Source organism: Lutra lutra, chromosome 1, assembly GCF_902655055.1.
Source record: "Lutra lutra chromosome 1, mLutLut1.2, whole genome shotgun sequence".
Lineage (NCBI taxonomy): Eukaryota > Metazoa > Chordata > Mammalia > Carnivora > Mustelidae > Lutra > Lutra lutra.
The window spans coordinates 216,199,586-216,226,840 of NC_062278.1; the positions used below are offsets into that span (position 1 = coordinate 216,199,586).

Here is a 27,255-nt window from a genome sequence, read left to right on the forward strand (position 1 = left end):
ATATCCAAGGTGTTTTGTTACCCAAGAATTCATTCTGGCCTCCTTGGGAGCCAAGTGTGTTCCTCTGAGAATAATACTCTTTTTTTTTTTTTTAATTTTATTTATTTATTTGGCAGGATGAGAGAGATCGCAAATAGGCAGAGAGGCAGGCAGAGAGAGGGGGGAAGCCAGCGGGCTCAATCCCAGGACCCTGAGATCATGACCTGAGCCGAAGGCAGAGACTTAACCCAATGAGCCACCCAGGCGCCCCGAGATTAATACTCTTAAGGGAGAGCTGGACAATAAACAAGTAAGTGGAAAAGATTCTATCAGAGATGGGTGCCTGGGTGGCTCAGTCGGTTAATTGCAGTCAGCTGGGGTTGAGTCCCATGCGGGGCTCCCTGCTCAGGGGGGAGCCGGCTCCTCTCTCGTCCTCTGCCTGCTCCTCCCTTTCCTTCTGCCTACCTCTCCCCCTGCTAGTGCTCTCTCCCTCTCTTTGTCTGTCAAATAAATAAATAAAGCCTTAAAAAAAAAAAAAAAAAAAAAAAAAAAAAAAAAAAAAAAAAGGAAAACTCTTCCCAGACTAGGAAGACCAGCCTTGATTTCTTCAGCTGCAAAACGAAAATGATAATTTCCTCCTCGCAGCGCCTGGCATGCAGAAAGCTCTCAATAAGTGAACTTTATTGTTACTAGTACATTTAAAAAATTTTTTTTAAAGATTTTATTTATTTATTTGACAGAGAGAGAGAGATCACAATAGGCAGGCAGAGAGAGAAGGGTAAGCAGGCTCCCCGCTGAGCAGAGAACCCGATGTGGGGCTGGATCCCAGGAGCCTAAGATCATGACCTGAGCCAAAGGCAGAGGCTTAACCCACCAAGCCACCCAGGCACCCCACATTTTAAATTTTTCTAAAAGGTAAATGGAATTGAGGCTCTGTTCAGCCTGAGTGCCAGCGCCCAGCCTCCCCCTCAGCCGGCACCTCCACCTCCGTCCGCAGGGGGCGCTGTGGGCGCTGGTGCCGGGCTGCTCTAGGCGGCGGCACAGGAAGTCTCCCCTCCCCTCACTTCCGCTCTCTGGCCCGGGCTTGTGTTGCGTGGGGAAGGTTTGGAAATGCCGACTGGAGATTTTGAGTGAGTCGGGGGTCGCGGGGCGGACCCTGGGGGGTGGCTTGGGGTTCCTGGGGGAGTATCGTGGGTCCTGGTGCGTCGGGCCGGCAGGGGCCTGGCCTCGCTCACTCAGCCTTCCCTTCCGCAAACTTGTCTTTGCAGTTCGAAGCCCAGCTGGGCCGACCAGGTGGAGGAGGAGGGCGAGGACGGTGAGTATGCCGGCTCGTCCCAGGTCACCGCAGCCAGTTCCCCAGGCAGGTCACTGCCGCCTGCTCCAACCCTGGCACCTCCGTCCGATCCCACATCCCCCTTCACGGTCACCCTCTGCCCCGCGCTATCCTCCCTCTGGGCCCGCCTGTCGCCGATTCCAGATAGTCGCTGGCCAGTCCCTCCTCCTCGCATGCCACCGCCCAGTGCTCAGACCTGCTCCGGGGAGGAAGTTGTAACAGCCTGCCTCCTGCCTTTATACTGGCGCCGGGTATCTTTATGGGCTGCCCCTCGCTTTCATCCTTGCCACTGCTCGAGGTCACCACCGCTCCACGTCCTGGCACGGCTATCCCAGGGCACTTCTTTGCCAGTCCTCAGCCCTTGGTCCGACCCTCCTCCGCCCCTGAGGTGGGCATCATCCCAAAGGTCCCTTCATTTTTAGCTTGGGAGTTCCCACTCCTCCAGCTCAGCCCTCTCCCCACACTCCCTTTCCTAGACAAATGTGTCACCAGCGAGCTCCTCAAGGGGATCCCTCTGGCCACTGGCGACACCAGCCCAGAACCTGAGTTACTGCCGGGAGGTGAGTGCTGATATCTGCTCCATTCCGGGCTGTCTCTTCTCAGCGGCATTCCCTCCTGGTCCCCAGCGCTCAGTTCCCTCACCTCTTCTCTCTCCTAGCTCCACTGCCGCCTCCCAAGGAGGTCATCAATGGAAACATCAAGACAGTGACAGAGTACAAGATAGATGAGGATGGCAAGAAGTTCAAGGTGAGGCTGGGGGAAGAGGTGGGTGCCCCTGGGCTTGGGGGCATTTGGGCCGGGAGGGGATGGCGTGTGGGTTGGGTTAGTTGGCCCCAGGACCCCTGAGACAAAGTCCCAACCTCCCCCCTCCCATCCACAGATTGTCCGCACATTCAGAATTGAGACGCGGAAGGCCTCAAAGGCTGTCGCAAGGAGAAAGGTGAGACCCTTCTTCCCTTGTCTTGGGGGCTGTCCCAGAGCTGACTCAGAGGAATTAGGAATCCTTTTTTCTGATACCTTTATTTGTAGACGTGGGGTTTAGCTCTTTGTCCCTATGGTGTTGGAGCAGAACTGAGGTCGAGGGGTGTTTGTGCTCTGTTGGGGGTACTGAGAAGTCCAGGGTGCAGAAGGTGGGTGGGCTTAGATTCTTAACTCCTTTCAGCCTGTTTACCAGGAGGAACAGAGGCAAGCCCTCCCCTCATGTGGTCATAGCAGCTTCCATTTAATTGGGCTGTGTGCTTAGGAAGAAATGATAGTCATAAATTTTCTGTGCACTTCCTGTGTGCCAGACCGCAGTGCCAAGTGCTTTGCAGGAAGTGTTCTCTCATCCATCCCCCTAGCTGTCCTGGGAGGTGGGGAGCATTTGTGGTCCTCACTTTATAGAGGAGGAAGCTGAGGCTTTGGTTGTTTAGCTAATGGTCCTCATAGTCTGGGTGACCTCTGTGCACCCCTGCACATGACTTCCCTTATGGGAGCTGGCCCACCTATTGTCACGGGTCCCCCAGGAATCATTAGCTGTGGGGCTGTTTCCCCCTGGGCCTTGGTTCTCTTTTCTAGAACTTGGGGCCAAAAGCTGTCCCTGCTTCCTGAGCTGGTATGAAGCTAGGAGCTGGCATATCCTAGTGAGACCCACTAGGAAACAGGAACTGTCATTGTCACACAATGGGGGGCTTTTCAGGAGGGTGAAGAATGTGGTTCAAGGGCCAGGCACCCTGAAGGAGGCTACTGTAGGTCTGGGGTGCCAATGGAGGGGGTCCCACTTGCCCTTACCTGTCCCCCCATCCTGCCCTGAGCCCAGAACTGGAAGAAGTTTGGGAACTCAGAGTTTGACCCACCAGGGCCCAACGTGGCCACCACTACAGTCAGTGACGATGTATCCATGACATTCATCACGAGCAAAGAGGTGAGTGGGGCAACAGGGCAGGCCTGGTGGCCATGATGGTGGTGGCCGGGGTGTGGCAGCCTCGCTCTGAACCCCCGTTGACTGCTCGGCCAGGATCTGAACTGCCAGGAAGAGGAGGACCCGATGAACAAGCTCAAGGGCCAGAAGATCGTGTCCTGCCGCATCTGCAAGGGCGACCACTGGACGACCCGCTGCCCCTACAAGGACACGCTGGGGCCCATGCAGAAGGAGTTGGCTGAGCAGCTGGGCCTTTCCACCGGGGAGAAGGAGAAGCTGCCTGGAGGTGCCCGGGCCTGGGATGCGGCTTGGCAGGCCGTGGGGTGGGGAGAGTCCTGTGCACCACTGGGAGAGACCTTGGTCTTGTGCTGTGACTGGGGCTGTCCCCCTTGGGAAGTTGTCATCTCTCACGTCGGCACTAGCACTGTAGGTCTGTGGCTGTGGCCTGTGTTTGAGAGAGAGACCTGCTGGGCTGGTGCTGTGACTGATGGTAGTGTCACCCATCGTTCCTTGTTGGGGTCTGGTGGATCATTCCTTTGCATGCCTGTGTGTCTACACTGCATGTGCTTGAGACTTGCCAGGTGTGATTGTGCTGCAGACTGTGACCAGACTTGAGCGTGCTGTGTCCATCTGCCATGGATGTGCATGTGTGTTGGGGAGGGGAGGCGGGTATGTGTGTGCACCTGTGCAGACTGACCCGTGATTGGGGTCCAAGTCTTTTGGTGTGGTTTGCTGATAGTGGGTTGAGTCTGGACGGTTCTACACTGTGACTAGGTGTGCAGCACGCCTGTCATCTGTCCCTGCGGTGTTCTTGTGTGTCATGAAGCTGAGCAGACCACAGTCCTGTGTTGCCTTGGATGGCATCAACTCCTGTGGGTTCTTGCTTTGACTTTCTGGATGTGATCTTCATGTCACTGCCGCCAGCGGGCCTCGGAACAACCAGGTGTCGGTGGCTTGATAGATGGTGCCGGGGCTACCTCAGGGTCAGAGCTGCCAGCATCCTGGGGGGATGTGTGCCTCCTCTGTGCCAGGGTGAGGCCTGACCCAGCTGCTTTGGTCTCCAGAGCTGGAGCCCGTGCAGGCTGCCCAGAACAAGACTGGGAAGTACGTGCCACCGAGCCTGCGGGATGGGGCCAGCCGCCGCGGGGAGTCCATGCAGCCCAACCGCAGAGGTGAGTGGCAGGTGGACCCTCTTAGTCTCATGATTATCCTTCGTTCAGGGCCTGGTTAGGGCTGTCCTCTACAAGTTGTGCCTTGCCTATCTAGCCGACGACAATGCCACTATCCGTGTCACCAACCTGTCAGAGGACACTCGTGAGACTGACCTCCAAGAGCTCTTCCGGCCCTTTGGCTCCATCTCTCGCATCTACTTGGCAAAGGACAAGACCACTGGCCAGTCCAAGGTGGGCTGGTGGCCATGGGGGTTGTGGAAGGGGTCACCTGTCCTGGTTGTTCCCTGAGCACCCCTGACTCCATACCCCTCCCTCAGGGCTTTGCCTTCATCAGCTTCCACCGCCGTGAGGATGCCGCACGAGCCATCGCTGGGGTGTCCGGCTTTGGATATGACCACCTCATCCTCAACGTTGAGTGGGCCAAGTAAGACTTCTGCCACACCCCCGCCTCCCCCTACCTTTCCCAGCCAATACTCGGGTTGACTGTGGGCCCCACATAGTCCCTAAGCCTGTTCTGAGCTACGGGTTTACTGTCTTTTCCTTCTCGAGGGGCCCACTGCTCATCTGACTGTGTCCTCGTCGTCCTCCCCCGCCCCCCGCCCCACTGTCACGGAGGCCCCACGTGTGTGTGGCAAGGGGTCTTGGAATTCCCTTCAGGGCCTGGAGCCCTTGCACTCGCTGTCCTCACCACCGGTCTCTCTCTCTAGGCCATCAACCAACTAAGCCAGTTGCCACCTTTGCTGCTGCTTCTCGGCCCCGGCCCCAGGACCTCATGGCCCTAGAAGGTAGCCCCCGAGAGCCCGGGGCTCCCGGCAATAAAAAGGCTCCAGTTGTCACATTCTATCTCGTTTATTCACGGCTGTCACCTGCTCTGTGGCTAGCAGGGCCAACCCTCCCTAAGATCAGTGCTGTAGGCAGAAATCTCCCACTCTGGCCCCCAGCGGGTCTTTCTGTAGGGGAGGAAGTGGTGGTTTGGGGCGGCTCAGGGCTGGGGGCCTCCCAGGCTCTCAGCTCCCATTCTGCTGCTAGTCTCAGTGCCTTGTGGTGAGAAGGTGGCAGCTCAAAATAGTTCATGGGCCAAGCTCAGGGGATTAGGGCCCCAAGGTGTGGGGAGTGGCTGTGATCTTGAGGGGCAGGACTTGGCCAGATCTCCTAGCATCCTCCTCCGGGGTTCGGCTCCCCGTGCAGCCGAGGCAGCTCTGGGGGCAGCAGCCCAGGCTGGGTGCCACGGCCATGTAGAGCAGTGGGTGGAGGCAGATGGCCAAGGGCATGAGGCCCCGCGTGACCTGGTGGCTCATGTAGGTCCTCCAGTCCAGTGCTGCCTGGGCCTCAGCCTCGTTGGCAAAGGTCGGGCAACGGGTCCTCCAGCGCTGCCGTGCGTGCACGTTGAGCACCTGTGTGACATAGTAGGGCACGTAGGAGCTGGCATAGAGGGCCAGGCCGCTGGCCACCAGCACCACCACACGCAGCTTCTCAGCCGCTGTCATGCCGTGGCTGCGCAGCACCGCCCGCCCGAGGGCACTGTAGGCTGCCAGGGTGAGCAGCAGGGGCAGGCCACAGCCCAGCACCGCCAGCGCCATGCTGTAGGCTGCATAGGCCTCCAGGTGGTGGTCACCTGCCGTCCCCATGCACCTGGTGCAGGCCATGGGCTGGGCCCCTGTGCAGCCGCCTGCCTCCAGCGGCCGCTTCAGGTGGGAGAAGCCGAGCGTCGGCGAGGCCAGCAGGGCTGCCAGGGCCCAGCCTGCGGCACTGACCGCCCAGGCGTGCTTGGGCCGCAAGCTGCTGCGGACGAAGAAGGGGTGGACGATGCCCAGGTAGCGGTTCAGGCTGATGCAGGCGAGGAAGAAGACACTGCCCAGCAGGTTGCAGGTGAAGAGGAAGCGCTCCAGGCGGCAGGCCAGCTCCCCGTATTGCCAATTTTTGGGCGGGTAGAAGTAAGCAGCCAGCGGGAGCAGTGTCAGGGCATAGAGCAGGTCGCTGATGGCCAGCTGGGCTGAAAAGACCACCGCGGGGTGCCACGGGCGCTGTTCCCGTGTGCTAAAGCGGTAGAGGGCAAGGCTGTTGCTGGCCACGGCCACCAGGAACTCACCCACCAGCAGGGGCCACAGAAAGTTTTCCTGGAAGCCACTGAGAACGTTATCAATGGCAGCTGAGAAGTTGGCTGGGCAGGGCCGTGCACCTATGGGCAGATGGGGTCACCCCGTGAGCACTGTCCCTCCTGGTGTGGCTCTCGTTGCCTCCAGAGCCTCTGCCCTGTGCCTGGTCACATAAGCCCCCTAGGGACACGATTTCTCAGTCCTTTCCCTGCCCAGAAGCCACCTGCCAGTTTACAGAGGAAACACGCCCAGGAAGTTCAGAAGCCAAAGTCCTGTGATGGTGACTAAGCTTGCTCTGGGTCCTGAACCGTCAAGAAGGGGCGTGGTCACTGCCTTCGCAGGACACGTGTAAACCAAGAGTGGTAACTCAGAACCACCAGGCTTGGGGGGGGGCGCCCCAGTACCTCTAAGACTTGGCGCATCAGCAAGTCTCACTGCCACCATCTTCAGAATCTGGCCCAGCCTCCCAGTTCCTGATCTCATCCCAACCCGTTCTCCCTACAGTCTCCCGGGTCAGGTCACATTCCTCTGCTCAGCGCCCTCTTGGCTTCCTCCTCACTGGCAGGAAAACGCAGTGCACGCTTCTTCCACTGAAGGGCCCCAGGAGCAAAAGGCTCCCTCACACCAGCTTGCTCTTCTCCCAGGCTCTGGGTGACTCACTCCTGACAGTCCTTCCCACACCGCCTTTCAGGCTCTTCTGTAAGGCACATTCCACCTCAGGGCCTTTGCATGGAGTCTCTTTGCCTGACTCACCAGCCCCCACTTATCTCCAGGTCTCTAACCCCAAGAGGCCCGTTCTGACTCCTCTAACATTGCAAAGGCATCCTGTCCCCGATTTCTGTAAAGCCCATACATCCACCTGACCACTGTTAAGAAAGCCCCCAGAACATCTCCTGAGGCCAGGGAGTGCCCTGCCCCTGGCTTTCCAGTGCCCAGAACAAGGCCTGGGACTCAGCCATGCAGGGAAGGATTCTCTTCCACGTACCAACTCCACCTCAGGGGTGGGCAAATAGCCCATTCCTGGTCTCTCTAGTCAACTCCAGGCCCCTGGCTCCTTGCTCAATGCATGCACCCTTCCCTTGCCTGACTGCTGGCCCAGCCACATTTCTGCCTCCCGGTCCAATCTCTGCTCTGGGAGGAAGTCCCTGTCCAGACGTGATTGACTCAGCGCCCTCCACCTCCTAGGAGCCAGCCGCCCCCACCCTCCATCCTGGGCTGAGGCGCAGCGGCTGAGGACCCAAGACATCTGCTGGGCTCAACCAACCCAGCAGTGTCCGCTCCTCACCTGAGGTGGTGGCAGCCATGGCCGGCGTGCCTGCTGCCCTGGCGGTGCTAGTCCCCAGTCCCTGAGTTAGCAGTGCCGCGGCCGGCCCCTCCCTTCCCTGCAGCTCCACCCACAGCCAGTTCCAGTCCTTCTACCGCCCCCTGGTTTCCTTCCTCTTCACACCCTGCCCTCCAGAGCGGGCCCCTTACAAGCTTGCAAGTAATCCTGGGGGTGCTGGGGGAAGTGGGGAGGCGGCGAGAGGCCCATCAGCTTCATCTGTGCAAGCGGCCCCGCACTCCCGCTGCTCAGCATGGGGGAAAAGAATGCAGGTTTGGGGCAGAATCCCATCCAATTCCCAGACTCCTGGCCATGGGCCCCTTGGCTTTATACACAGAACTCCCAAGTTTTTCCATTGCAAATGCAGACTCAGACTTATGGGAAATCAGTCATTTACCACAGTGGGAAGTTGGGGAAACGGCTCCTTTATGAAAGGAAACCCAGGACTACACTAGCCCAAGGCAGAATCTTGTGGGCCCCAATTTGGGGCATTCCATCTGGCGCTCCGGTTTGGCCTCAGACCGCTTTCTTAGGTGGCCGTGCTTGGCCTCGCCTGCGGTCCCAGGCAGCTCCTCTGCGTCCCGGCTTGGTCTGGCCCCGCTGGGGCCTGCTGCCCTTGGCCTTTGGAGGCCTAGAGTCAGTGCCTTGACCAGGCCTCCGCTCCTTTCCTTGCTGCTTCTTGCCTGGGGGCCCAGCACGCCGTCTTCGCTTGGCTGCCTTTGGGAACATGTCTGTGGGAAGAACATGGTGTCAAGACCACCACAGCACAGGGACAAGCCTAAGGTGCCCAGATGTGGCGACCCCAGCCACATACCCTCATCGGGCTCCTCTCCCACTGCCTGGCGGAAATACTCGGCTTCGTCCTCCTCTTCCTCTGGCTGGCCAGCCCCCTCTGTCTCTGGGGGGACACCGGGGTCCTCTGCATCGCTATCCCCATCAGCCCCTGCTCGTGCCCGCTTCATGCCCGCCAGGCTCTTCTTCCTGCAAAGGGGTGGCACTGAGGGTGGCAACCTGCACCTGGGACCCTGCCTCCCCAGCACAGCCCACTGCCACACACTTGTGTGCCTCCCGCTGCTCCCGCTTGCGCTGGATGTTCTGGGCCTGCTGGTCCTGCCTCTGGGCCTTGAGCCGCAGCTTCTCCTCCTTGGCTGCCAGGATGGCCTGTAGTTCCTCCTCAGTCTTGTGCACTGGCCAGGAAAAGACAGGTCACCATGATCCAAGTGTGTCCGGTGCACCCCGTGACCCACCTTGGAGGGCCTGAGACTCCCAGCCCCATGGTCCGCCGGCCCCGTTCTCACCAAAACTGTGGAACAGCACGTTCCCCTCCCCCACACCCTCCTGGATTTTGATGAGCTGCAGCGTCATTCGAGGCCCAATCTGGAGAGACAAGGGGGAAGAGTCAGTTCTCCCTCAGGGCTAGGGGCTGCCAGTGAAGTGACCTCTGCCCCTAGGCCTGCCCTGGGGCCGGGCCTCACCTCAGTGAGCCTCACAGCGCTCTGCTGGGCCCGCATGTTCCCGCGGCCTGCCACAGCCTGGGGCAGCTCTGTAATGTTGTGCTCGCCATCCGGCTCCGCCTCGCTCTCCGACAGCCCCGCGCCCCTGCGCAAAGGACACACCAAGGTCAGCAGGGGATGGCAGGCCCCCAGGACAGCAGGTCCCCAGGACTGATCTCCCACCCAGCACCCTCCTCACGTGGCCAACAGCTCGCTGATGTCCTGCAGACGGCTCATGTTGGGGAACTTCTCCTGCAGAAGCTTCTTCATCCCACGACTTGCGCCCACAGGAACGACTTTGATGCTACTGCAGGAGCCAGGGTGTGAGAAGGGGGGAGTCAGGAGTCAAGAGACTGACTGGAGGTCAGCTCCACCCGCCTACCCTTTCCACAGGGCATCAGAGAGTTTACTTTGAGACTGAGCAATCACAGCGCCTCAGCCGCAGCGCGATCGATCGATCGTCAGCCGCACGTGAGGCCCCGCCCACCCCTCGCAGGACTCACTAATGACGGAAATCCAGCTCCTGGGAGTCGGGACTGTAACTGATGAGAAGGCAGCGCTTGACCGTGTTTAGGTTCACCTGGGGGGGGGGGCACATGGAACCACGTGAACCACCCACAGGCTTCCCTGCATGGCACAAGCCCAGGCCATGGCCACTCCAGAAATCCCCAGCAAGGGTGCACCGGGTGCTGCTAGCGCTGGGGGGCCTAACGCACTGGCTGGGCTGCTGGCTTGAAATCCTGGTTCTGAAGCTCACTGAGGCTGTGCACACCAGACTCCCTGATGATCAGCATCTAGCAGCCCAGTGTGAAACCTGCTGGTACCAGACATTAGGAGCTGGGGCCCTGGAACCAAAGAAGTTAAAAAATCCAGTCCTGGGGTGCCTGGGTGTCCAAACGTCAGCCTCTGGCTCAGGTCATGATCCCAGGATCCCTGCTCAGTGGGGAGCCTGCTTCTCCCTCTCCCTTTGCCCCTCCCCCGGCTCCTACTCTCTCTGTTAAATAAATTTTAAAAATCTTATTTAAGGGGCGCCTGGGTGGCTCAGTGGGTTAAAGCCTCTGCCTTCAGCTCAGGTCATGATCCTGGGGTCCTGGGATCGAGCCCCGCATCAGGCTCTTTGGTTAGCAGGGAGCCTGCTTCCCCCTCTCTCTCTGCCTGCCTCTCTGCCTACTTGTGATCTCTGTCTGTCAAATAAATAAATAAAATCTTTAAAAAAAAATGAAACATTAAAAAAAAAAAGCCTCTGTCTTCCGCTCAGGCCATGACCTCAGGGTCCTGGGATCGAGTGCCGCATCGGGCTCTCTGATCAGCAGGGAGCCTGCTCCCTCCTCTCTCTGCCTGTCTCTATTTGCGATCTCTGTCAAATAAATAAATAAATACTTTTAAAAAATCGTATTTAAAAAAAAAGGCATTTCACTCCTTTTTTTTTTTTTAAAGATTTTATTTATTTGACAAAGAGAAACATCACAAGTAGGCAGAGAGGCAGGCAGAGAGAGAGGAGGAAGCAGGCTCCCTGCTGAGCAGAGAGCCCAATGCGGGGCTCGATGCCAGGACCCTGGGATCATGACCTGAGCCGAAGGCAGAGGCTTAACCCACTGAGCCACCCAGGCGCCCCTCAAACTATTTTTCTATCTTAAGATGGAGTCACAACACCTACCACACTACTCAGCCCAACACTCAATACACATCTGAGAAATAAAGGATGGTCAGCATCATTTTCCATCTTCCGGAGAGTAAGGCAGCTCATGAGGGAGCCTCTTACCCCGGTGTCACAGAACACAAGGGTGAGACTGGACCTCAGGAGCTGGAGCTCTGAGCCTCAATGCTGGGAGGTGAAGACTGAGCAAAATCCCCAGGGCCTATGTGTGGTACCTACTGTACTGTCTGCCCGTCCACTCTTACCTGCCACCACACCAGGATCCGCTCACCTTGTGCACATTGATGGAGGGGAACAGGTTCTGGAACATGGTGGCCATGAGCTTCACGTGCATGCCATGGGGACCGAAACTGTTGAGGACCAGGAGGGGCGGGTGGGCAAACTGTTGCTCGTGCATGCGGTGTCGGCGCAAGGAGGATACGACGTCTCGCACTAACGTGTACTGCAGGACAGGGCGAGGAGTGGGTGCCTGCCGACCACATGCAGCTGGCACCACCCCAAACCCATCCTCCACCCAACATGGCCCTCCTACCACCTCCAAACCTTACCTTGTTGATCCGGAAGGTCAAGGTGGGGCCTCCCGGGAGCCGCATCAGCTTCTACAGAAAAAACAGCTGGTGAGAGTCGAGGCGTTCAGCTAGGGAGCAGGGAGTGGGAACCTCTGCTTAACTCTTCAGAGCGTTTACTTTGAAGCCAGAATCATGGCAACTCAGAGGCGTATGGGTTCATCATGAGAGTTGGGGGAACAGGGGAGGGAGAAGATGAGGGCTGTGGGTATTAACTCACAAAGTAGATGTTGGTCTCCGTTTTACTCAAGATCAGGAAGTGTGTGACCCCAAGGGGCCCAGCCACCGCCACACAATCCTTCAGAGTGTTTTTCTTTCGTATCTGAGAATTGCAAAAACAAATTGGAAGCATCATAAATCTCTCTTCTGGAGCAAAGACTGTGAGCTGAAGCTGTTATGCCCTTCCTTGCATTTAATTTTTCCGAGAAAGAGAAGAAAGGAATGGAATGAGCTCGACCTCTAGAACTAATCAGATTTGAATTCGTCCCTTGTATACTGTGCACCGCCCAGTCCGCAGATGATCCAACTGGGCCGTGCGACGTTAACTTCCCCAGACCTTTAAGAGAGGCCGTTTCCATCCGAGTTACTAAACCACCAGCCTTAGGCATCCAGGCAAGCCCCAGCTGAGCGCGTTCATCCGCTGCCCCCACACATCCCTAAGTGGCTGAGACGATGTTCTCCACAGAGCTCCCTTTCTCCACCCGAGACTGAAGCCACGCGGGGTTCCGCGGTTGAAGCCACCTCCGCAGCCGCGAAGACCGGGCCCGTGGCTGATGTAGGCGAGGTGGGTGGTGCAGACCTGCAGGCGGGTGGCGGTGAGGGGCTCCATGACCCTACGCAGATCCAAGCTGAGCTGCCGGACGCCGCGGCCTGCGCGACCCCGCGCGAACACGAACGAGTGTGGCTGCGCGGCGTAGGCCTCGAGGTTGCGGAGCTGCGCCTGGGCGCGCGCACGCTTCTGGTGCCGGGACTGCGGAGGTGAAAGGCGAGCGGTCAACGCCACGGCCGCCGGAGGGACCCCGCCAGCCCCAACCGCTCCCCCTGCCGCAGCGTCTCACCCGCCCCGACTGCCCCATGCCGCCAACTCCTCCACCAGGATCCTTCTGCCTTGTGCTTCCGGCGCTGCGCCGCTTACTTCCGCCGCCGGCGTGGTGATCACGTGGGGCGGCACGCGCGGTGCACACGGGCATGCGCACCAGGTAGCGGCAGGCAGGAATCCGCGGAGGGGTTGCTATGGAGACACCTGGTGCTTGTTTCTACGGAAACCGGGCGGGGCTAGCGTCTCGGGGAAGCAGCTTGGGCTGCAGAGAAATGAACCCTGGGTTCGAATCCTTCCTCGGCCCATTTACACCAGCTGGGTGAATTTGAGAGCCAATTTATCCACTCCAAGGCTCCCACAAGTGTCCTAAAGTGAGGATGGTGATCATTTCTCCTCTGACCCATTTAAAAAGATGATGTATGCACAATGCTTGGCACGCCAGCACCAGGCCCTTGAGGAACAACCAGAGAAATGAGTAGAGCGTGGCAGTTAGACATGTGGGCCTCAGCTCCTGAGGGCCAGCTGTCTTCCCCGGAGGCCCTGTCTGTGGCTAAGAGATGGAAACTCCACATCACCTTCTGGAAACTTAGGGCAAGGCGGGAGCTTTGTGAATAACTCACCTCCTCCTGGTTTCCGCTCAAAGCCCCAGTCTTGGCCTCAGGCCTCTGGCTTCTACCCCAGAACCTTGGGGTGGGGGAAAGGGACGCCCCCAACGTCTCTTTCCCTGTCCCATTGGTTTCCTTCCCCCATAAGCTTCCCCTCCCTCAGCTGTCTCCCCTCCCCCATTTGCTTCCCCTATCCTGGTTCTCCTCCCCAATTCTTTCCCCTTTTCTCTCCTCTGTCTTTCCCTTCCCATCCCTGTCTTCTTCCTATCTCTGTCTGCCTCTGCCTCTGCCCCAGCTTTGTCTCTGCCATCAGTTGTCTCTCATTGCCTTCAAGTTTTGATCTCTCCTGTCTCTGTCTCTATCCCCTTTTCTCTCTTCACATCCCTCTTCCTGACTCCCCCTGTCTCTGTCCATCTCCCCCATGACTATCCCCTCCTCTGTCTCTTGGACTCTCACTCCCTTCTGTCAGTCCTTCTCTATGACTTATGAGGTTTCTTCTCGGCTGCCAATGGAGGAAGCTGGAGGGGACTGCGGGTGGGGGGCCATGGGGCCCAGTGGGGGGGGCAGCCCAGGCCTGGAGCCCAGCCTGGCAGCCTCTCTCAGATCTGGGACGACCATTTCCTCTTTCAGCCCGGGAGTCCACTCGGGTTACGAGTTCAGGACGGTAGGAACTGGGCGAAGAGGACTGCTTCCTGAGACTGTATCTGGAGGTCAGTGAGGCCTTTGTGCAGGTGGGAGACCCTAGTCCAGGCTCTGGTGGGCTATACGTGAGTCTCTTTGTACCTCTGAGAAATGACTGCATGCTTACTTTTGCCTGTTTTGTCCCTGCAAGATTTGGCCTGAGGATGTGACGCTGTGTGCGGGAGACAAATGGGAACATGTTCACTGTGGCGGGCAGGTGGGCGGGTGCCAGAGGTTCACCGTACACCTAGTTAGCACCTCTGTGCTTGCCAGCGTGAGACCCTGTGTGCCTGGGTGTGTATGCGTCTGACACAGAACAGATGTACTCCACCCACAGGGTGTTTTCCTTTAAGTCGTGGTGTGTGTGTGTGTGTGTGTGTGTGTTTGTGACTATATTTTGGACACACAGTTGCTGCTGGAATCTGTGCTTTGTTTCCAGGTGTGTCTTTATATGTGCCCATGCCAGGCAAATCCGCAGATACACACACACACACACACACACTCACACACACAGATTCCATTTGTCTATCTTTGTGGCTCTGTGCAGGGGTCCCCATGTCTCGTTGGATATCCGTGTGTCTTTGTGTCTGCACTGTTACAGGCACCTGGGTGTGTGTGAGGGTTGTGGTTATTCGTGTGTGAATGTTGGAGCCAAGTTACCGGGGCTGAGTCCCATCATTCTCCAGCCATGTGGCTGCAGACAAGTCACTCACCCTCTCGCACACTCAGTTTTCCCTGTTGTAAAATGCGGCTGCCTACAGGAGAGACCAGCGCTGGTTTTGGAAGACTGAGATTAAAGGTGTGGAGTCGAGAGTCGTGTCTGATGCAGCAGGTGCTGCTGATCTGATGTCTGCTGTTGTTGTCTTTCTCTGTGGTGTGTGCATGTCGGAGGTTGGAATCCCGCTAGCCTCCCGGGGCCTGCAGCCTCCCACGCTCTGTGCTCTGCTGTGGGGGAACGTCCGGAACGCTGACCTGTGTTATCAGGCTCTGGTGGCCTGGGCAGGGGGATCTGGCAGTTCTGCCTCGGTTCTCATGCGGGAAATGCTAAATATTTACAGTTGGAACTCCCAGGCTCAGCACCACAGCTCTCATCCCAGGCTCTGGGGCGACCAGCCTCCTCCCTCCTGCTCTCCCACCAGCCTCTCCCCATCCTCACTTAGGCGCTCCTGTTGGACCTTCAGCTGCTCCTGGGTCTCCTTGTGCCTGCTTCGAGCCTTGCCAGACGCAGGGTCTTGGTCCTGAGAGGTGAGAGGTGAGAGGGCGGGAGGGCAGGAGGGCAGGTGGAGGCTGATTTTGTCTGTTGGGAGACCTGGGCTTCCCTAGGCCTCCCTCTTACCCCGGGTTGAGATCCTGGAAGGTGGGGGATGTTGCACATATGCAATCTGGCTCCAAGGGGGGTGGTCCATCCCTGTTGTGGGGGACCTGGTGTCTTCAAGGAGGGGGCAAGGAGAGCTCCTGTTTGGTGTGCGACTATGAGGGTGAGCATCCAGCTCAAAACCCTCTGGGGTTCCCACCTCATTCAGGGAAAAAGCCCAGGTCCTCTTGAGGCCCACAAAGCCCTGCCCATTTTGCCCCGTTCCCTCCCTGCCCTCAACTCCTCCCGCTCTACCCCTTGCTCACTCTGTTGCAGTCTTACAGGCCTCCCTGATGTTCCTTGGGCACATCAAGCAAGGTCCTAGCTCAGGGCCTTTGCACTTGCTGTTCCCTCTGCCAGGAATGTTCTTACCCTTCTCTCTTTCTACAGGTCTTTGCTCGAGTGGCATCTTCTTCCCTTTTTTTTTTTTTTTAAAGATTATTTATTTGACAGACAGCGATCACAAGTAGGCAGAGCAGCAGGCAGAGAGAGAGAGAGGAGGAAGCAGGCTCCCTGCTAAGCAGAGAGCCCGATGCGGGGCTCGATCCCAGGACCCTGGGATCATGACCTGAGCTGAAGGCAGAGGCTTTAACCCACTGAGCCACCCAGGCGCCCCTCAAGTGGCATATTCTTAGTGAGTCTTGACCCCGTTTAAAATGGCCCCTCATCCGGGGACTCCCACCCCCTTCCTTGAGTGTTCTCCTAAACACTTAACACCCTCTGCCCTACCCCCCATCTGCTTTCCCCACCGAGATGTTGGCTCCATGAAGGCAGGGATTTTTTTGTGTGTCTGTATTGGTCATGGCTGTGTCCCCATTGCCTGGAACAGCTCTCGGCACACAGTAGGCATTAAAGGAGTGCTTGGTCAATGTGTGAACAAGGCAATGTGTGTGACAATGAAGACCCCAGGGCACGAGCCTGTGTGACCACCAGGATGTCTGGCTTTGGACATAGTGGGACTTGGAAAATACGGGGGTGATGTGTGGACACCTGTGACATGTTCTGAGTGTGGGCAAGTGCATGCGGGAGGCACGTATGTCCTTAGTCTGAGAGGCTGTAGGTAGGTGAATCCCAAGAATGAAGGCCATGGGGGCCAGGCTAGGAGGCCTCTGTGCATGCCCTCAAGGGAAGATAATTACAGGAGCTCACCTATGTGAGCCAGGGAACACGTGGGAGGATGTAGCTGACCTGGGGCTTGTGGGTGCTGAGGGGTGTGTGGGTGGCACAAGGCACGGGACAAAACCCAGACTCAGCCTCTGAGAGCTGATGTTTTGGTGGAGGAATTCAGATCATAAACAATGGCAAACAAGTGAGGCAATTTCAGAGTGACAAATGCTGAAATGAAAAAGTTGGACTGTGACAGGGAGCGCCCAGGAGGAGCAACGCTAAATGGGGTTGTCAGGGAGGGCTTCTGAGGAGGGGACATGTGAGCTAAGACCCAAATAAGGAAAGAGGGGGAGCCATGTGAAAATTCTAGGAAGAATGCTCTAGAGTGAGGTAATAGCAAAGGCCCTGAGGCAGGACCATCCTTGTTGTGTTTCAGAAGCAGCAAGGAGGTCAGTGTGCCTGGAACAGAGTGAGTGAGGGGTGAGTGGGAGGGAGAAGAGGGCGGGGACGGGATAGGAAGAGGGTGCAGGGCTTTGTCGGGCACAGGAAGACCTGGGCTTTTGCTCTGAGTGAGCTGGGGACCACGAGGGGTTCTAGGAAAGGGAGACACATGGCCTGACTCTGGCAGCTGTGGGAAACAGACCAGAGGTTGATGACAGACAACTGGAGGCCTGGGGGGGCAGCTGCTATAAGGAAATCCAGATGGAGTCTGGAGCTGGGATCATGTTGGAGGGTGATGGCTGTGCGGGACGTGGAGGAATTCAGGGCCTAAACAGAAGAGCTGACAGGCCTGGCTGATAGGTTGGATCTGCTGTGAAGAAAGAGGAGACAGGGATGATTCTGGGGTTTTAGTCTGAGGATGTGGGAGATGGGGTGTCTGCTACTAGTCTGAGTTAGTGAGACTTAACCTCTCACCCCACCTCACCTCTTCCCACCCATTCTCCCTCTGCTTCTGCTCCAGCCTCCCAGGAACAGTCTAGCCTCAGGGCCTTTGCATTTGCTGTTCCCCCTGGCAGGGATGCTCTTCATCCTCAGACATCCTCATTACTTTCTCCCTCACTTCCTTCAGGTGTTTATTCAAATGTCACCTCCTCCAGGAGGTCTTCCCTCCTTTCAAATTGCCCAGGACGGATCCCCACATCTCTCCACTATTTACTGCTATCTTAGCACCATCTAATACACTATATTAATTCCTATAGTTTATTGACCTTGTTTTTTGCCCAAGAGGGCAAGAATTTTTGTGTTTTGTTCCCTACCGTATTCCTTAGAACTGAGGCTGGAACACAGCAAGCACTCAGTGAACGGTTGTTGAATGAATGCACGACATGCTGTCCCACAGGGCGCCTGGAACTCAATGGAGTGGCCGGGGTGGGATCCCATTTGGGCATTTCCAGCCAGGTGGCGGGGTGGGGGGGCGGTGCGGAGGGGCTCGGCGGGGAGGCGAGCCTGCGTGGACCTGGAGCAAAGCAGGTTCGGCCCAGCCGGAGAGCTGGGGGCCCAAGCTAGGCTCGGGGGGCTGCCCTCCTTCCCGTTCGTCCTCTGCCTGCAGGTCTGCCATGTGGGCGCCTCCGCTGCGCACGCTGCAGCTGCTGCTCCTGCTGGATGCGACGTGGGCACGGGCAGGCACCCCGCGCTGCACCTACACCTTCGTGCTGCCCCAGCAGAAGTTCACGGGCGCCGTGTGCTGGAGCGGACCGTCTGCCGCGCGCCCGGCCGCGGAGGCCGTGAACGCCAGCGAGGTAGCGGCGCTACGCATGCGCGTGGGCCGCCACGAGGAACTGCTGCGCGAACTTCAGCGACTGGCCGCAGCCGACGGCGCCGTGGCGGGAGAGGTGCGCGCGCTCCGCAAAGAGAGCCGCGGCCTGAGCGCGCGCCTGGGCCAGTTGCGCGCGCAGCTGCAGCACGAGGCGGGCCCGGGGGCGGGGCCAGTCCCGGGGGCGGAGCCCGCTGCGCTGCTGGCGCTGCTTGGGGAGCGCGTGCTCAACGTGTCAGCAGAGGCGCAGCGCGCCGCCGCCCGCTTCCATCAGCTGGATGTCAAGTTCCGGGAGCTGGCGCAGCTGGTCACCCAGCAGAGTGGCCTCATCGCCCGCCTGGAGCGCCTGTGCCCGGGGGGCACGGGCGGGCAGCAGCAGGTAACCTCTAAGCTCGCCAGGAGTCGTAGCCACTTCCTGTGTGAAACATTTGTAAGACGGGGCTCCTGCGACCCCACGCGCGATCTCTGATCCGCAGTTTTGAAATCTGAAAAGCTCCCCAAACCGGATTCCGACCTCACCTCCCACAGCTCATTTGGGTCAGAACGCGATTGTGGCCACTTAAAATCATTACTTATCCACTTAATATAAATATTCGTAGAGTTTGTAATCAAGCATATTATTATGTAAAGACTAAAGACCCATGTTATGGAGGTGTTATGCTATTAGATGTCTGTCCTATGTTACTCTTTCTAAATGCTGCCATATTATCCTTAATTCTGGAATATGGCTGGTCCCAATTTTGAGTAAGATTGTTGCTCTGTGACAACCCACACCTTACAGGGCTGTTGGGAGGATTCCAAGTTAATACTTATTATTGGAGGTACTCAACTCATTATCTCTACTTTGCAGAAAAGGAGCGTCAGAGGCACAGATCAGTTCAGCTGTGAATTTAGGCCCAGCTGTACTCTTGAAAGCTAGAGTTAGGCTTTGGGGAGTATCATTTCTAGAGCTAGGACATGGCCCTGCCTGATCTCCCACCTATCTGGGTGTTGGGGGATTTAGGGCCCCAGTATCTTTTCAACTGAAGGCTACTGCGGTCACATCTGAGTCTCTTGGTCATCCCAGCTCCTGCCACCACCCCTGGTGCCTGTGGTTCCTGTCAGTCTGGTGGGTGGCACTAATGACACCAGCAGAAGGCTAGACCCAGCTCCAGAGCCCCAGAGAGACCAGACCCTGAGACAGCAGGGCCCCTTGGCCTCTCCCATGCCCGCAGGGCACCCTGCTGTCCCCACCAAGCCAACAGGTAAGATGAGGGCAGGGCTGTTGAGGGTGTGAGGAGCTAAGGGATTCCAGTGCAGTGGATAGAGGGAAATAGGAGCCAGAATTTTAATGGCCGATTTCTCTCATGGTAAGGAGACCAGAGGAAATGATGCTTTTATTCTGGTGATGGAACAAGGAGCTATGACTCTCATTCTGATAAAGACCAAAATTCTTACTGTGGTATGAGAACAGGGAAGGAGGTACTCTTCCTTTGATGAGAGGACAGGGAATTTAGGACTGCCTATTGGTGAACATTTAAGCTAGTTCTGAGTGTCATGTTCAGGATTTCTATTCTGGTGAGACTGTAGAACCAGGATTTAAGTACCCCAGGCTCCGTATTTGCTGTAGTGAGAAAAGAATGAATTAGAGTTTTAACTCAGGTAAGGAAATGGATATTAGGGCTTTTATTTTGGTCAGGGAGTGGGAGAGGCAGGACTGCTATTCTGGTGAGGGGATGAGGTGAGAATCAGGACTCATCTCAATAAGGGGTTGGTTAGTCCGGGCTCTGCCTTCCCCCATCTCTGTACCCACAGGTCCGTGGCAGGATTGTGCAGAGGCCCACCAGGCGGGCCACAGGCAGAGTGGCGTGTATGAGCTGCGACTGGGCCGGCATGTAGTGTCAGTGTGGTGTGAGCAACAGCTGGAGGGTGGAGGCTGGACAGTGATCCAAAGGCGGCAAGACGGCTCTGTCAATTTCTTCACCACCTGGCAGCACTACAAGGTGGGCGCAGGCAGGTAGGGGGAGGGCTGGGCAGAGGGTGGGGAACCTGTTTCTGACCTTCTGACTTCCCTGTCCTGCCAGGTGGGCTTTGGGCAGCCTGATGGGGAATACTGGCTGGGCCTGGAACCTGTGCATCAGCTAACCAGCCGTGGGGACCATGAGTTGCTGGTGCTCCTGGAGGACTGGGGAGGGCGTGGGGCACGAGCCCGTTATGATGGTTTCTCCTTGGAGCCTGAGAGTGACCACTATCGCCTTCGGCTTGGCCAGTACTATGGAGATGCTGGAGACTCTCTTTCCTGGCACAATGACAAGCCTTTCAGCACCGTGGATAGGGACCGAGACTCCTATTCTGGTAAGGAGAGCTCTTATTCTGGTGGGGAGTGGGGACCGGAGGTGGGACTCCTAGGGAGGAAATGAATGAAAAGTGGGGTGAAACTTCCCTCTGATAAGGATCAGGGTAAGCAAGAGAACAGAGAGCACTTTTATTCTGGTGAGGGGATGGAAAGCCTAGATTCCTTCTTTGATGAGGCAAATTCTTTCCTAATAGAGTCAAGATTCCTGTTCTGGTGAAAGGCAGGGAATGAGAGCTAAAAATCTTATTCTAGAAAGGAAGTAGGTGATTCCCTCCCCCCCCCCCCATAAAGGTAGAGCTCCTGGTTTCCAGAAAAGGGTGGAAAAGGTGTAACTTGTACTTTGGTAGGGTGACAGGGAAGGAATTAAAGATATTACTCTAAAAAAGAAAATGGGGGCCAGGGTTCTTACTTTGGGGAGGAGAGAGAGGACCTCAGGGTTGTGTTCAGTAAGAGTAAGGAAGGCCAGGGGATGCCTGACGAAAGCCTTGCACTAGTGAGGTAGTGGAAGAAGCTTTTATTTTGGTGACAGGATATGCGGTTTCTCTCTTCTCAGGTAACTGTGCCCTGTACCAGCGGGGAGGCTGGTGGTACCACGCCTGTGCCCACTCCAACCTCAATGGTGTGTGGCACCGCGGTGGCCATTACCGCAGCCGCTACCAAGATGGTGTCTACTGGGCTGAGTTTCGTGGCGGGGCTTACTCTCTCAAGAAGGCTGCCATGTTGATCCGGCCCCTGAGGCTGTGACCATCTGTCCATCCGTCCCCTGGGTCCCAGGGAACGTTTGTCAGCAGGAGCCCACGTTGTTCTGGCCACACTTGCTTTGTGACATGGCGTGGGCCACATCCCATAGCCCATCCTGGTGTGGATTTGCTCCCCGGCCCTGAAAACGGGACCCAGGAATCCCCCTGCCCATCTCTCAGACCCAAATGGCTCCCCGAGGGCGTTTCGATCTCAGTTTGAGCTCATATTTTATAACAACACAAAATCTCCACAGAGTGTGTCTGGCTTGGATCTGCCCCTTGTCTGGGTCACTCCCTGGGCCCGCCCTCCTCCTCCTCATCGTCCTCTTCTTCCAGCTCCTCCTTTAGGTCCTCCAGGATGAGGTTGTCCAGGTCTTCTAGGCCCCCCTGGCTCAGGCAGGTGGCCACCGTGGAGCCACTGCTGATGTGGGGGTTGCTGGGGTGCAGGACTTTGGGTAGGTGGTTCTGCTTCCGGCTCTTGGGGTGTGCGCAGGACGTCCCAGGCATGTGGGGCTCTGGGGAGGGAGAGGTTCTGAGACCGTGGAGCCTGAGGCCACCCAAGAGTCTGGGGGCAAAGGGGCTGTAGCCATGGGGCGCTCAGGAGAGGGGAGGGACCTGGGCCAGAGCCACAGGAAACTCAGAAATGCAAGTTCCAGGTATTGAAGCCACAACAGACCCAGGGACATGGGCATCACCTGAGACTACAGGACACAAAACAGGAACCAAGAACACAGACCACAGGGGCAGAGGCTAAGGTCATGAACAGGGTGAAACCACCAAGCCTCAGGGCCAAGACCACAGAACATGGCTGACGGCTATTAGGAGGATCATGGTCTTGGGTGGCCTGGTGTTGGGAGGCCACTGAAGATGTGAAAGGAGGGGCTAATGCCATGGGACGCGCTAAGTGGCTCTGGGGGCGGAGGCCTTAGGAGGCACGTGGAAGAAGCAGGCAGGCACCTTGGTACTAAGGCCTCAGAGGTGGATGTCCCAGGAGTCAAGGTCAAGTAGGCTGCCCTGAGTGGAGGGAGGTCATGGGGGACATGCAGGGCCCTCACCTCGCCGGTTGTAGCAATCGGCAGCCGAGCAGGAGTGGGTGTGGGTGCTGCGGCGATCCGTGTCCCGGTCCCAGCGCGGAGGGAGGATCCGTGTTGGATACACGGGGAAGCCGCACCCATAGCAGGGGGATGAGGACCCCATCTGTGCCCAGCCCCTGGGGGGGGGGGCAGGGTCATGAGGGTCCAAAGGTAAGGCCGGGGGCAGGGTGGGACCAGGGCAGGGCTGGGGGGGTGCAGGGCGGGGTGGGGGTGGGGGTTGGGTGGGGGTCAGCACCCTCACCGGAAGTTGTGCCGACACCTCGGGCAGTGGAACTCAGCCACACCCCACATCTTGTCACAGGGCACCGGCTCATAGCGCTTTCGACACTTCCTGCATCGGGACACCTGGGCATGTAGAGTAGGGAGCAGGCTCTTGTCAGAGGGGCGCCCCTGGAACTTGATACTGGCAGTGGGAATAGGTACCCCATGGAAACTGACAAATACTACAAATCTGGGGTTCTCCCCCCACCTCCCTACACTAGCTGGGCTACTAAGCATTTACCAGAAGCACACCACTGATCAGGGGTTCCAAATCCAGACCTGGGATTGTGGTTTTGGGGTCAGGTTTGATTTCGGTGGCAGCTGTCAAAACTGTGGAGCCAGAGGTCGGGCTCTGAGGTGGGGGTGGAGCTGGAGGGCCGGAGGGATGGGGTCTGAGATGGAGGCCAAGCTCCGAGATTGTGGGTGAGGGATTGGGCTCTTGGGGTTGATACTCTCAAGTCAGAAGTATGGGTACCGAGAAGGGGGATTGGGTCATCACCTCCTTACGCTGCGGTACGCGCCGCCACCAAACGTGATCACAGGAGGAGCAGGCGAACTGCCGATCCACGGCGGGAATGAGGTCTTCCTGGGCTCGCTGGAACATGCGGAGGTTGGCTTCTGTCAGGGGCAGGAGGGAGGTCGCCACGGCCTGCAGGATGGGGACAAAAGGGCGGTCACGCCTCACTGTGAACCTAAACACACATCAGCCCTCTTCCCTCTTCCCTCTCCTCATCCACGGATGCCCTCCACTCTCCCCGCCTGTGGATGTCCTCCTCCACTCTACTTACTGCTGTCCCATACCCTGGACTCACCTGGATGTCCTGGTCCTGCTTCATGTCCTCCGGTGGGTCCTGGGTGGAGACATCAGGGGCAGGAAATGGGGACGCAGCTTGGACCTCTTTTTACCATTATTTGTTGGGGCGGAGTGGCCAGGTTCTGGCCCCATATGAGTAGGGAGTTCCTAACTCGGGAGGAGCTTAGAGAAGGTCAGGTGCATGAACTCAGTTATCCTCATAGTCACCTTGAGTGGGGATGCACCTACCACCCCCACTGCTGAGATAAAGAAACAGAGGCTCTGAGCTGGGAGAGGGGTTGCCTGAGATCACCCTGAGTGCGCATGGCCCAGCAGGCCCGGACCCCATGCTCCACACTTGGTGGCGCTGTGACCCGTCGCCTTTTTGAGTCCATGCGGCTCTAGGCTAAGTGCTTGGGCTCTGGATTCAGAGAGATGCAGGTTCCAATCCTGACTCCAACGTTTCCAGCTGTGGGAGTGGAGCCAAACCACTAATGAGGGGCATCTCAGAGCGCCATGGCTGACATCCCTCCCAACCGCCACCTGCTTGCTGTGTGAACCCGGCAAGTGATTCCATCACTCTCCATCTCGGTTCTGTCGTCTGCAGCACGGACGTGATAACGGGACCGACTCAGTGGATCAGTATGGGGATGAAATTCAAGAAAACCCTACTGCAGGGGGAGCGCTCACTTTCCTATTATCATTTTTCTTTATTTGAAGTAGGCTTCATGCCCAATGTGGGGCTTGAACTCGTGACCCTGAGAAAGAGTCCGTATACTCCCCTCCCCCGCACTGAGACAGCCAGGTGCCCCTCTCATTATTTTTTATCATACCCTTTACATGAGTGAATGTAAAGAATACAATATGTACCTTATTACACTCTAACAACTAGGGGGGTGCTTTCAGGCAGGTGAGATCCACAGTGCTCTGGCCACCAAAATCATTTAAGGGGTAAAGGAGCCACACTGCACCTGTGCCTCAAAGCCTTTCATTCATTCTTTCATTCATTCATCACATGGGGTCCCCTGCCCCTCTCTCCTCCCCCATTTCTGTTTATCCTAGCCTGTCCGCCTGTTGCTCATTCTGTTGCCTCTTCCAGGAAGACCCTTTCCAACCACCCCACTTTCCAGGATCACTATTCCTCACACCCCTTCCAGAAAGCCTTTTCTGACCTCCAGGGTCCTCTACAATGACACTAATCCTGATTTGCTTCACTGCCTAGTTTCGTCTCTCTCTCCCACTCAATGCCATCACAATGTAATGAGCGCCTAGTTTGCACACTCCCTGGTTGGACCTGTGGCTGGAAAGGTAAGTCTATGTGGATCATGAATTGGGGACTGGTGGTGCACAGAAGGGGCTCATCATGGATATACCAGGTTCCTTCGGTTCCCCCTCCTCAGATACCCCACCCTTTGATGGGGGGGGCAGTTTACCTGGGCATCCAGGTCATTACTCAGTTCCTGTCCATCTTGCTGCTTTACTCCTGGTGGCAAGAGTAAGTGTAAGTAAAAGGTCCTTGAAGGATCTTGTGGGAGTTTCAGGGTCCCCCAGGGGCCCAGTACAGACCCTTCTCAGAAGATCATTTCAGCGCCTCTTCCTACCCTTAAACCAGATCACACCTCTTTTGCGCGCTCCCGGTTCCCAACCCCTACCAGGCCCCGGACCCCAACCGGCTCACCGTACACGATGGAGCGCCCCACTCCCGTGTGGTCGCTGGCAAATCTCCTCATCAGAGTCCCCGCCTTCCTGGAGGATACCTTCCCATGAAACTTCTCCCGGAGGCGCCGGACGCTTTTCTCCAGCTTGGGGGGGCAAAGGGGGGTTCCGATCGCGTAAGGAAAGGAGCGACTGACCCCCCTCCATCTCTAGGCATCCTTCTTCCAGCCTGAACTTGACCCTTGGTTTTGGTCTCCCCCCCCTCCACCCCCGCCATCCCTCTACGGCATTTCCTGGAAAAAGCCAAAGTCCCCACAGGGCACTGGGGGAGGGAGCGGACTGGTGCCAGCGTCCCAGGATAAGGGAGGAGGCTGGCCAGGTAACCTCTGGCCTCTGACCCTTTACCCTGCAGCCCCCGCTTTTCTTTGAGGAGGCCTCATCTCACCCGGGGGATGTGGCGGTCATTCTCCTTTCCGGGGGAGGGGGGGACGAGTGCCAGCCAGGCGGTAGGTCTGGGCTTCGGATGGAGTCCCCAGAAACTGCGAAGCCCCTCCGCGCCCCCGGCCCCTCCTCGGCGCCTCTCGCGAGCCCCCCGGCCCAGCCGTAGCCATCTCCTACCTCCACACCTTCTTGAGACATGGTGGCGGCGGCGCAGTTTCCCGCGAGGGTCCGCACTGCGCGCTCGGAGCCCCCCTACCTGGGCGCGCCCGCGGGTCCAGCAGCCGCGCACGGCAGGGGGCGGGGCCTCCGGGCGTCCCCGCCCTTCCTCCCTGGCCCCCTCTTTCGCTTTCGATTACTGGGGGTGACGGGGTAGACGGGGCGCTCTGGCTCCGCCCCGGCTCCGCCTCTGCTCTTGCGCCCCAGACCCGGGCGGGCGCCAGGGGTCTGCGCCCTGCGGCGGAGCGCGCGGACCTCGGGCGGTGGAGGCGCCGCGGCCTCTGCAATCGGTCACATGTCCCCACGCTGCGCGGGGTCCGCGTCTTCACGTCCCTCGTGGGGGCGGGGCCGCATCGGAAGGCCGCCGCGAATCTCCGTGCCCCCTCAGCTCGCGCCCCCCCACTTCATCGCTCGCTCTCCTCCCCTCCCTCAGGAATGGAGGACCTGGGCCCCGTACTCGCTCTGAGTCTCTTAAACGCGGCCGTGTCTTCTTTCCGAACCTCAGTTTACTCCTCTGTAAAATGGGGATGATACAGTGGCTACGTCTTGGTTGTGTGTGTCTGCCAGGATTCGAGACCCGGGGTAGAGCGCGTAATAGCACCTGGGATAGGCTAACTTGTCACTGGGCCACCTACTGTGTACCGAGAAGATGCTTGTTAAAAACAGAGGTTACTGGTCTTTAACAGTCTGGCGGCAGCAGCCTGTAGTCTAGGGGTTCCTGGGAATCTGCACCGTAAATTGGAAGGTGGAGAATCTTCTCCGCTAGCCCTTTTTTCCCCCCCTAAAGTAGGCTCCACACCCAAGGTGGGGCTTGAACTCGTGACCCTGAGAGCAGGAGTCACATGCTCCACCCACCTAGCCAGCCTGGGGCCTCTATTACATAAAGATATTCTTTAACAAACGCACCAAAAATGGAGATTTAAAAAATATAGGTGTTCTAATGTTTTCTCCTTGACCTCCAAAGCTTGCTTTGTGGGTCTGTGCACCCCATCTGGAGCCAATTAGTGAACAGAAACAGTTCACGATTCTTTGTGGCTGAATGGAATTTCCAGCAGAGAGGAGAGCGTGGAGGCTGCATAGAGTACCTGGGATTTTATCCTGAAGGAAGGGGGGAGGTGTGGAGGGGAATCTCTTGTTATATAGATACAGGATATATAATATATAGTATGTAATTACTACTTATGCAGTGGAGAAGGAGGCTGCAGCCGGGGTGGGTGACAAGCAGGCAGGAACAGGTGGGAGACTGATCCAGCTCTAACATGAACCAGGTCTGCTAGATCCCTTTTTTTAAAAGAGATGGAGAGAGAGAGAGACAGAGAGCGATAGAGAGAGAGAGTGCACCTGTGGAGCACACCTGGGAGGGGCGGGGGGGGGCCACAAGAAGGGGGGGAAAGAGAGACTCTTAAGCAAGTTCCGTGTCCAGTATGAACCCGACGCAGGACTCGATCTCACAACCCTGAGATCATGTCCTAAAGAGGAAACCAAGAGTTGGATGCCTAACTGACTGAGCCACCCAGGCGCCCCCAGATCTGCTAGATTCTCATAATAACGGCCATCATATCGAGCTCTTAACTCTGTGCCAGGCACTGTTCTGGGCACTGAGCATCAAACAGTCTCATAGAGTTTTTGTGCATCAGGAATCTAGGAATGGTTTTGCTGGACT

General features: G+C 57.3%; 4 protein-coding genes, 1 long non-coding RNA gene and 2 other non-coding genes across 10 annotated transcripts; 2 read left to right on the top strand and 5 right to left on the bottom strand.

Moving 5' to 3' along the window:
* Nucleotides 1-998: 998 nt before the first annotated feature.
* On the top strand, nt 999-5,218 carry EIF3G (eukaryotic translation initiation factor 3 subunit G). Its single transcript, XM_047703170.1, has 11 exons — nt 999-1,109; nt 1,248-1,294; nt 1,789-1,872; nt 1,971-2,059; nt 2,193-2,252; nt 3,111-3,215; nt 3,309-3,498; nt 4,277-4,384; nt 4,479-4,615; nt 4,702-4,808; nt 5,092-5,218. Exons 1-11 carry the CDS (start codon nt 1,090-1,092, stop codon nt 5,105-5,107), a joined length of 963 nt encoding a protein of 320 aa, XP_047559126.1. The 5' UTR covers nt 999-1,089; the 3' UTR covers nt 5,108-5,218.
* A 2-nt stretch (nt 5,219-5,220) lies between these two features.
* Nucleotides 5,221-12,671, bottom strand: LOC125085025 (suppressor of SWI4 1 homolog). Of its 4 annotated transcripts, XM_047703148.1 has the most exons (14): nt 12,576-12,671; nt 12,317-12,487; nt 11,738-11,839; nt 11,500-11,550; nt 11,223-11,393; nt 9,798-9,874; nt 9,494-9,601; nt 9,277-9,400; nt 9,100-9,178; nt 8,859-8,988; nt 8,616-8,782; nt 8,416-8,532; nt 7,519-7,538; nt 6,342-6,563 (listed from the first exon to the last, which is right to left on the bottom strand). In XM_047703148.1, exons 1-14 carry the CDS (start codon nt 12,591-12,593, stop codon nt 6,342-6,344), a joined length of 1,557 nt encoding a protein of 518 aa, XP_047559104.1. In that variant the 5' UTR covers nt 12,594-12,671. The 4 variants fall into 4 exon arrangements, with proteins under 4 accessions (XP_047559114.1, XP_047559085.1, XP_047559093.1 ...); XM_047703137.1 differs by lacking the exon at nt 7,519-7,538 and having other exon boundaries at nt 5,314-6,563; nt 8,452-8,532; XM_047703158.1 differs by lacking the exons at nt 8,416-8,532; nt 8,616-8,782; nt 8,859-8,988; ... (7 more) ...; nt 12,317-12,487; nt 12,576-12,671 and having other exon boundaries at nt 5,221-6,563; nt 6,858-8,303.
* Nucleotides 9,682-9,769, bottom strand: LOC125090201 (small nucleolar RNA U105B). The gene has a single exon (XR_007124237.1). It is a non-coding gene; the product is annotated as a small nucleolar RNA U105B (small nucleolar RNA).
* LOC125090182 (small nucleolar RNA SNORD105) lies at nt 11,610-11,695 on the bottom strand. Its single transcript, XR_007124231.1, has one exon. It is a non-coding gene; the product is annotated as a small nucleolar RNA SNORD105 (small nucleolar RNA).
* Nucleotides 12,672-13,815: 1,144 nt separating the features above from the next.
* On the top strand, nt 13,816-21,382 carry ANGPTL6 (angiopoietin like 6). Its single transcript, XM_047703126.1, has 7 exons — nt 13,816-13,871; nt 15,003-15,087; nt 17,853-18,435; nt 19,123-19,300; nt 19,851-20,038; nt 20,120-20,390; nt 20,945-21,382. Exons 3-7 carry the CDS (start codon nt 17,860-17,862, stop codon nt 21,133-21,135), a joined length of 1,404 nt encoding a protein of 467 aa, XP_047559082.1. The 5' UTR covers nt 13,816-13,871; nt 15,003-15,087; nt 17,853-17,859; the 3' UTR covers nt 21,136-21,382.
* Nucleotides 16,454-17,898, bottom strand: LOC125085054 (uncharacterized). Its single transcript, XR_007122769.1, has 2 exons — nt 17,560-17,898; nt 16,454-17,114 (listed from the first exon to the last, which is right to left on the bottom strand). It is a non-coding gene; the product is annotated as an uncharacterized LOC125085054 (long non-coding RNA).
* On the bottom strand, nt 20,890-25,867 carry SHFL (shiftless antiviral inhibitor of ribosomal frameshifting). The gene is made up of 8 exons (XM_047703178.1): nt 25,554-25,867; nt 24,958-25,081; nt 24,713-24,762; nt 23,299-23,337; nt 22,986-23,135; nt 22,467-22,570; nt 22,187-22,341; nt 20,890-21,646 (listed from the first exon to the last, which is right to left on the bottom strand). The coding sequence occupies exons 1-8, from the start codon at nt 25,572-25,574 to the stop codon at nt 21,420-21,422; spliced, it is 870 nt and encodes a 289-aa protein (XP_047559134.1). The 5' UTR covers nt 25,575-25,867; the 3' UTR covers nt 20,890-21,419.
* Between the last annotated feature and the right edge of the window lie 1,388 nt (nt 25,868-27,255).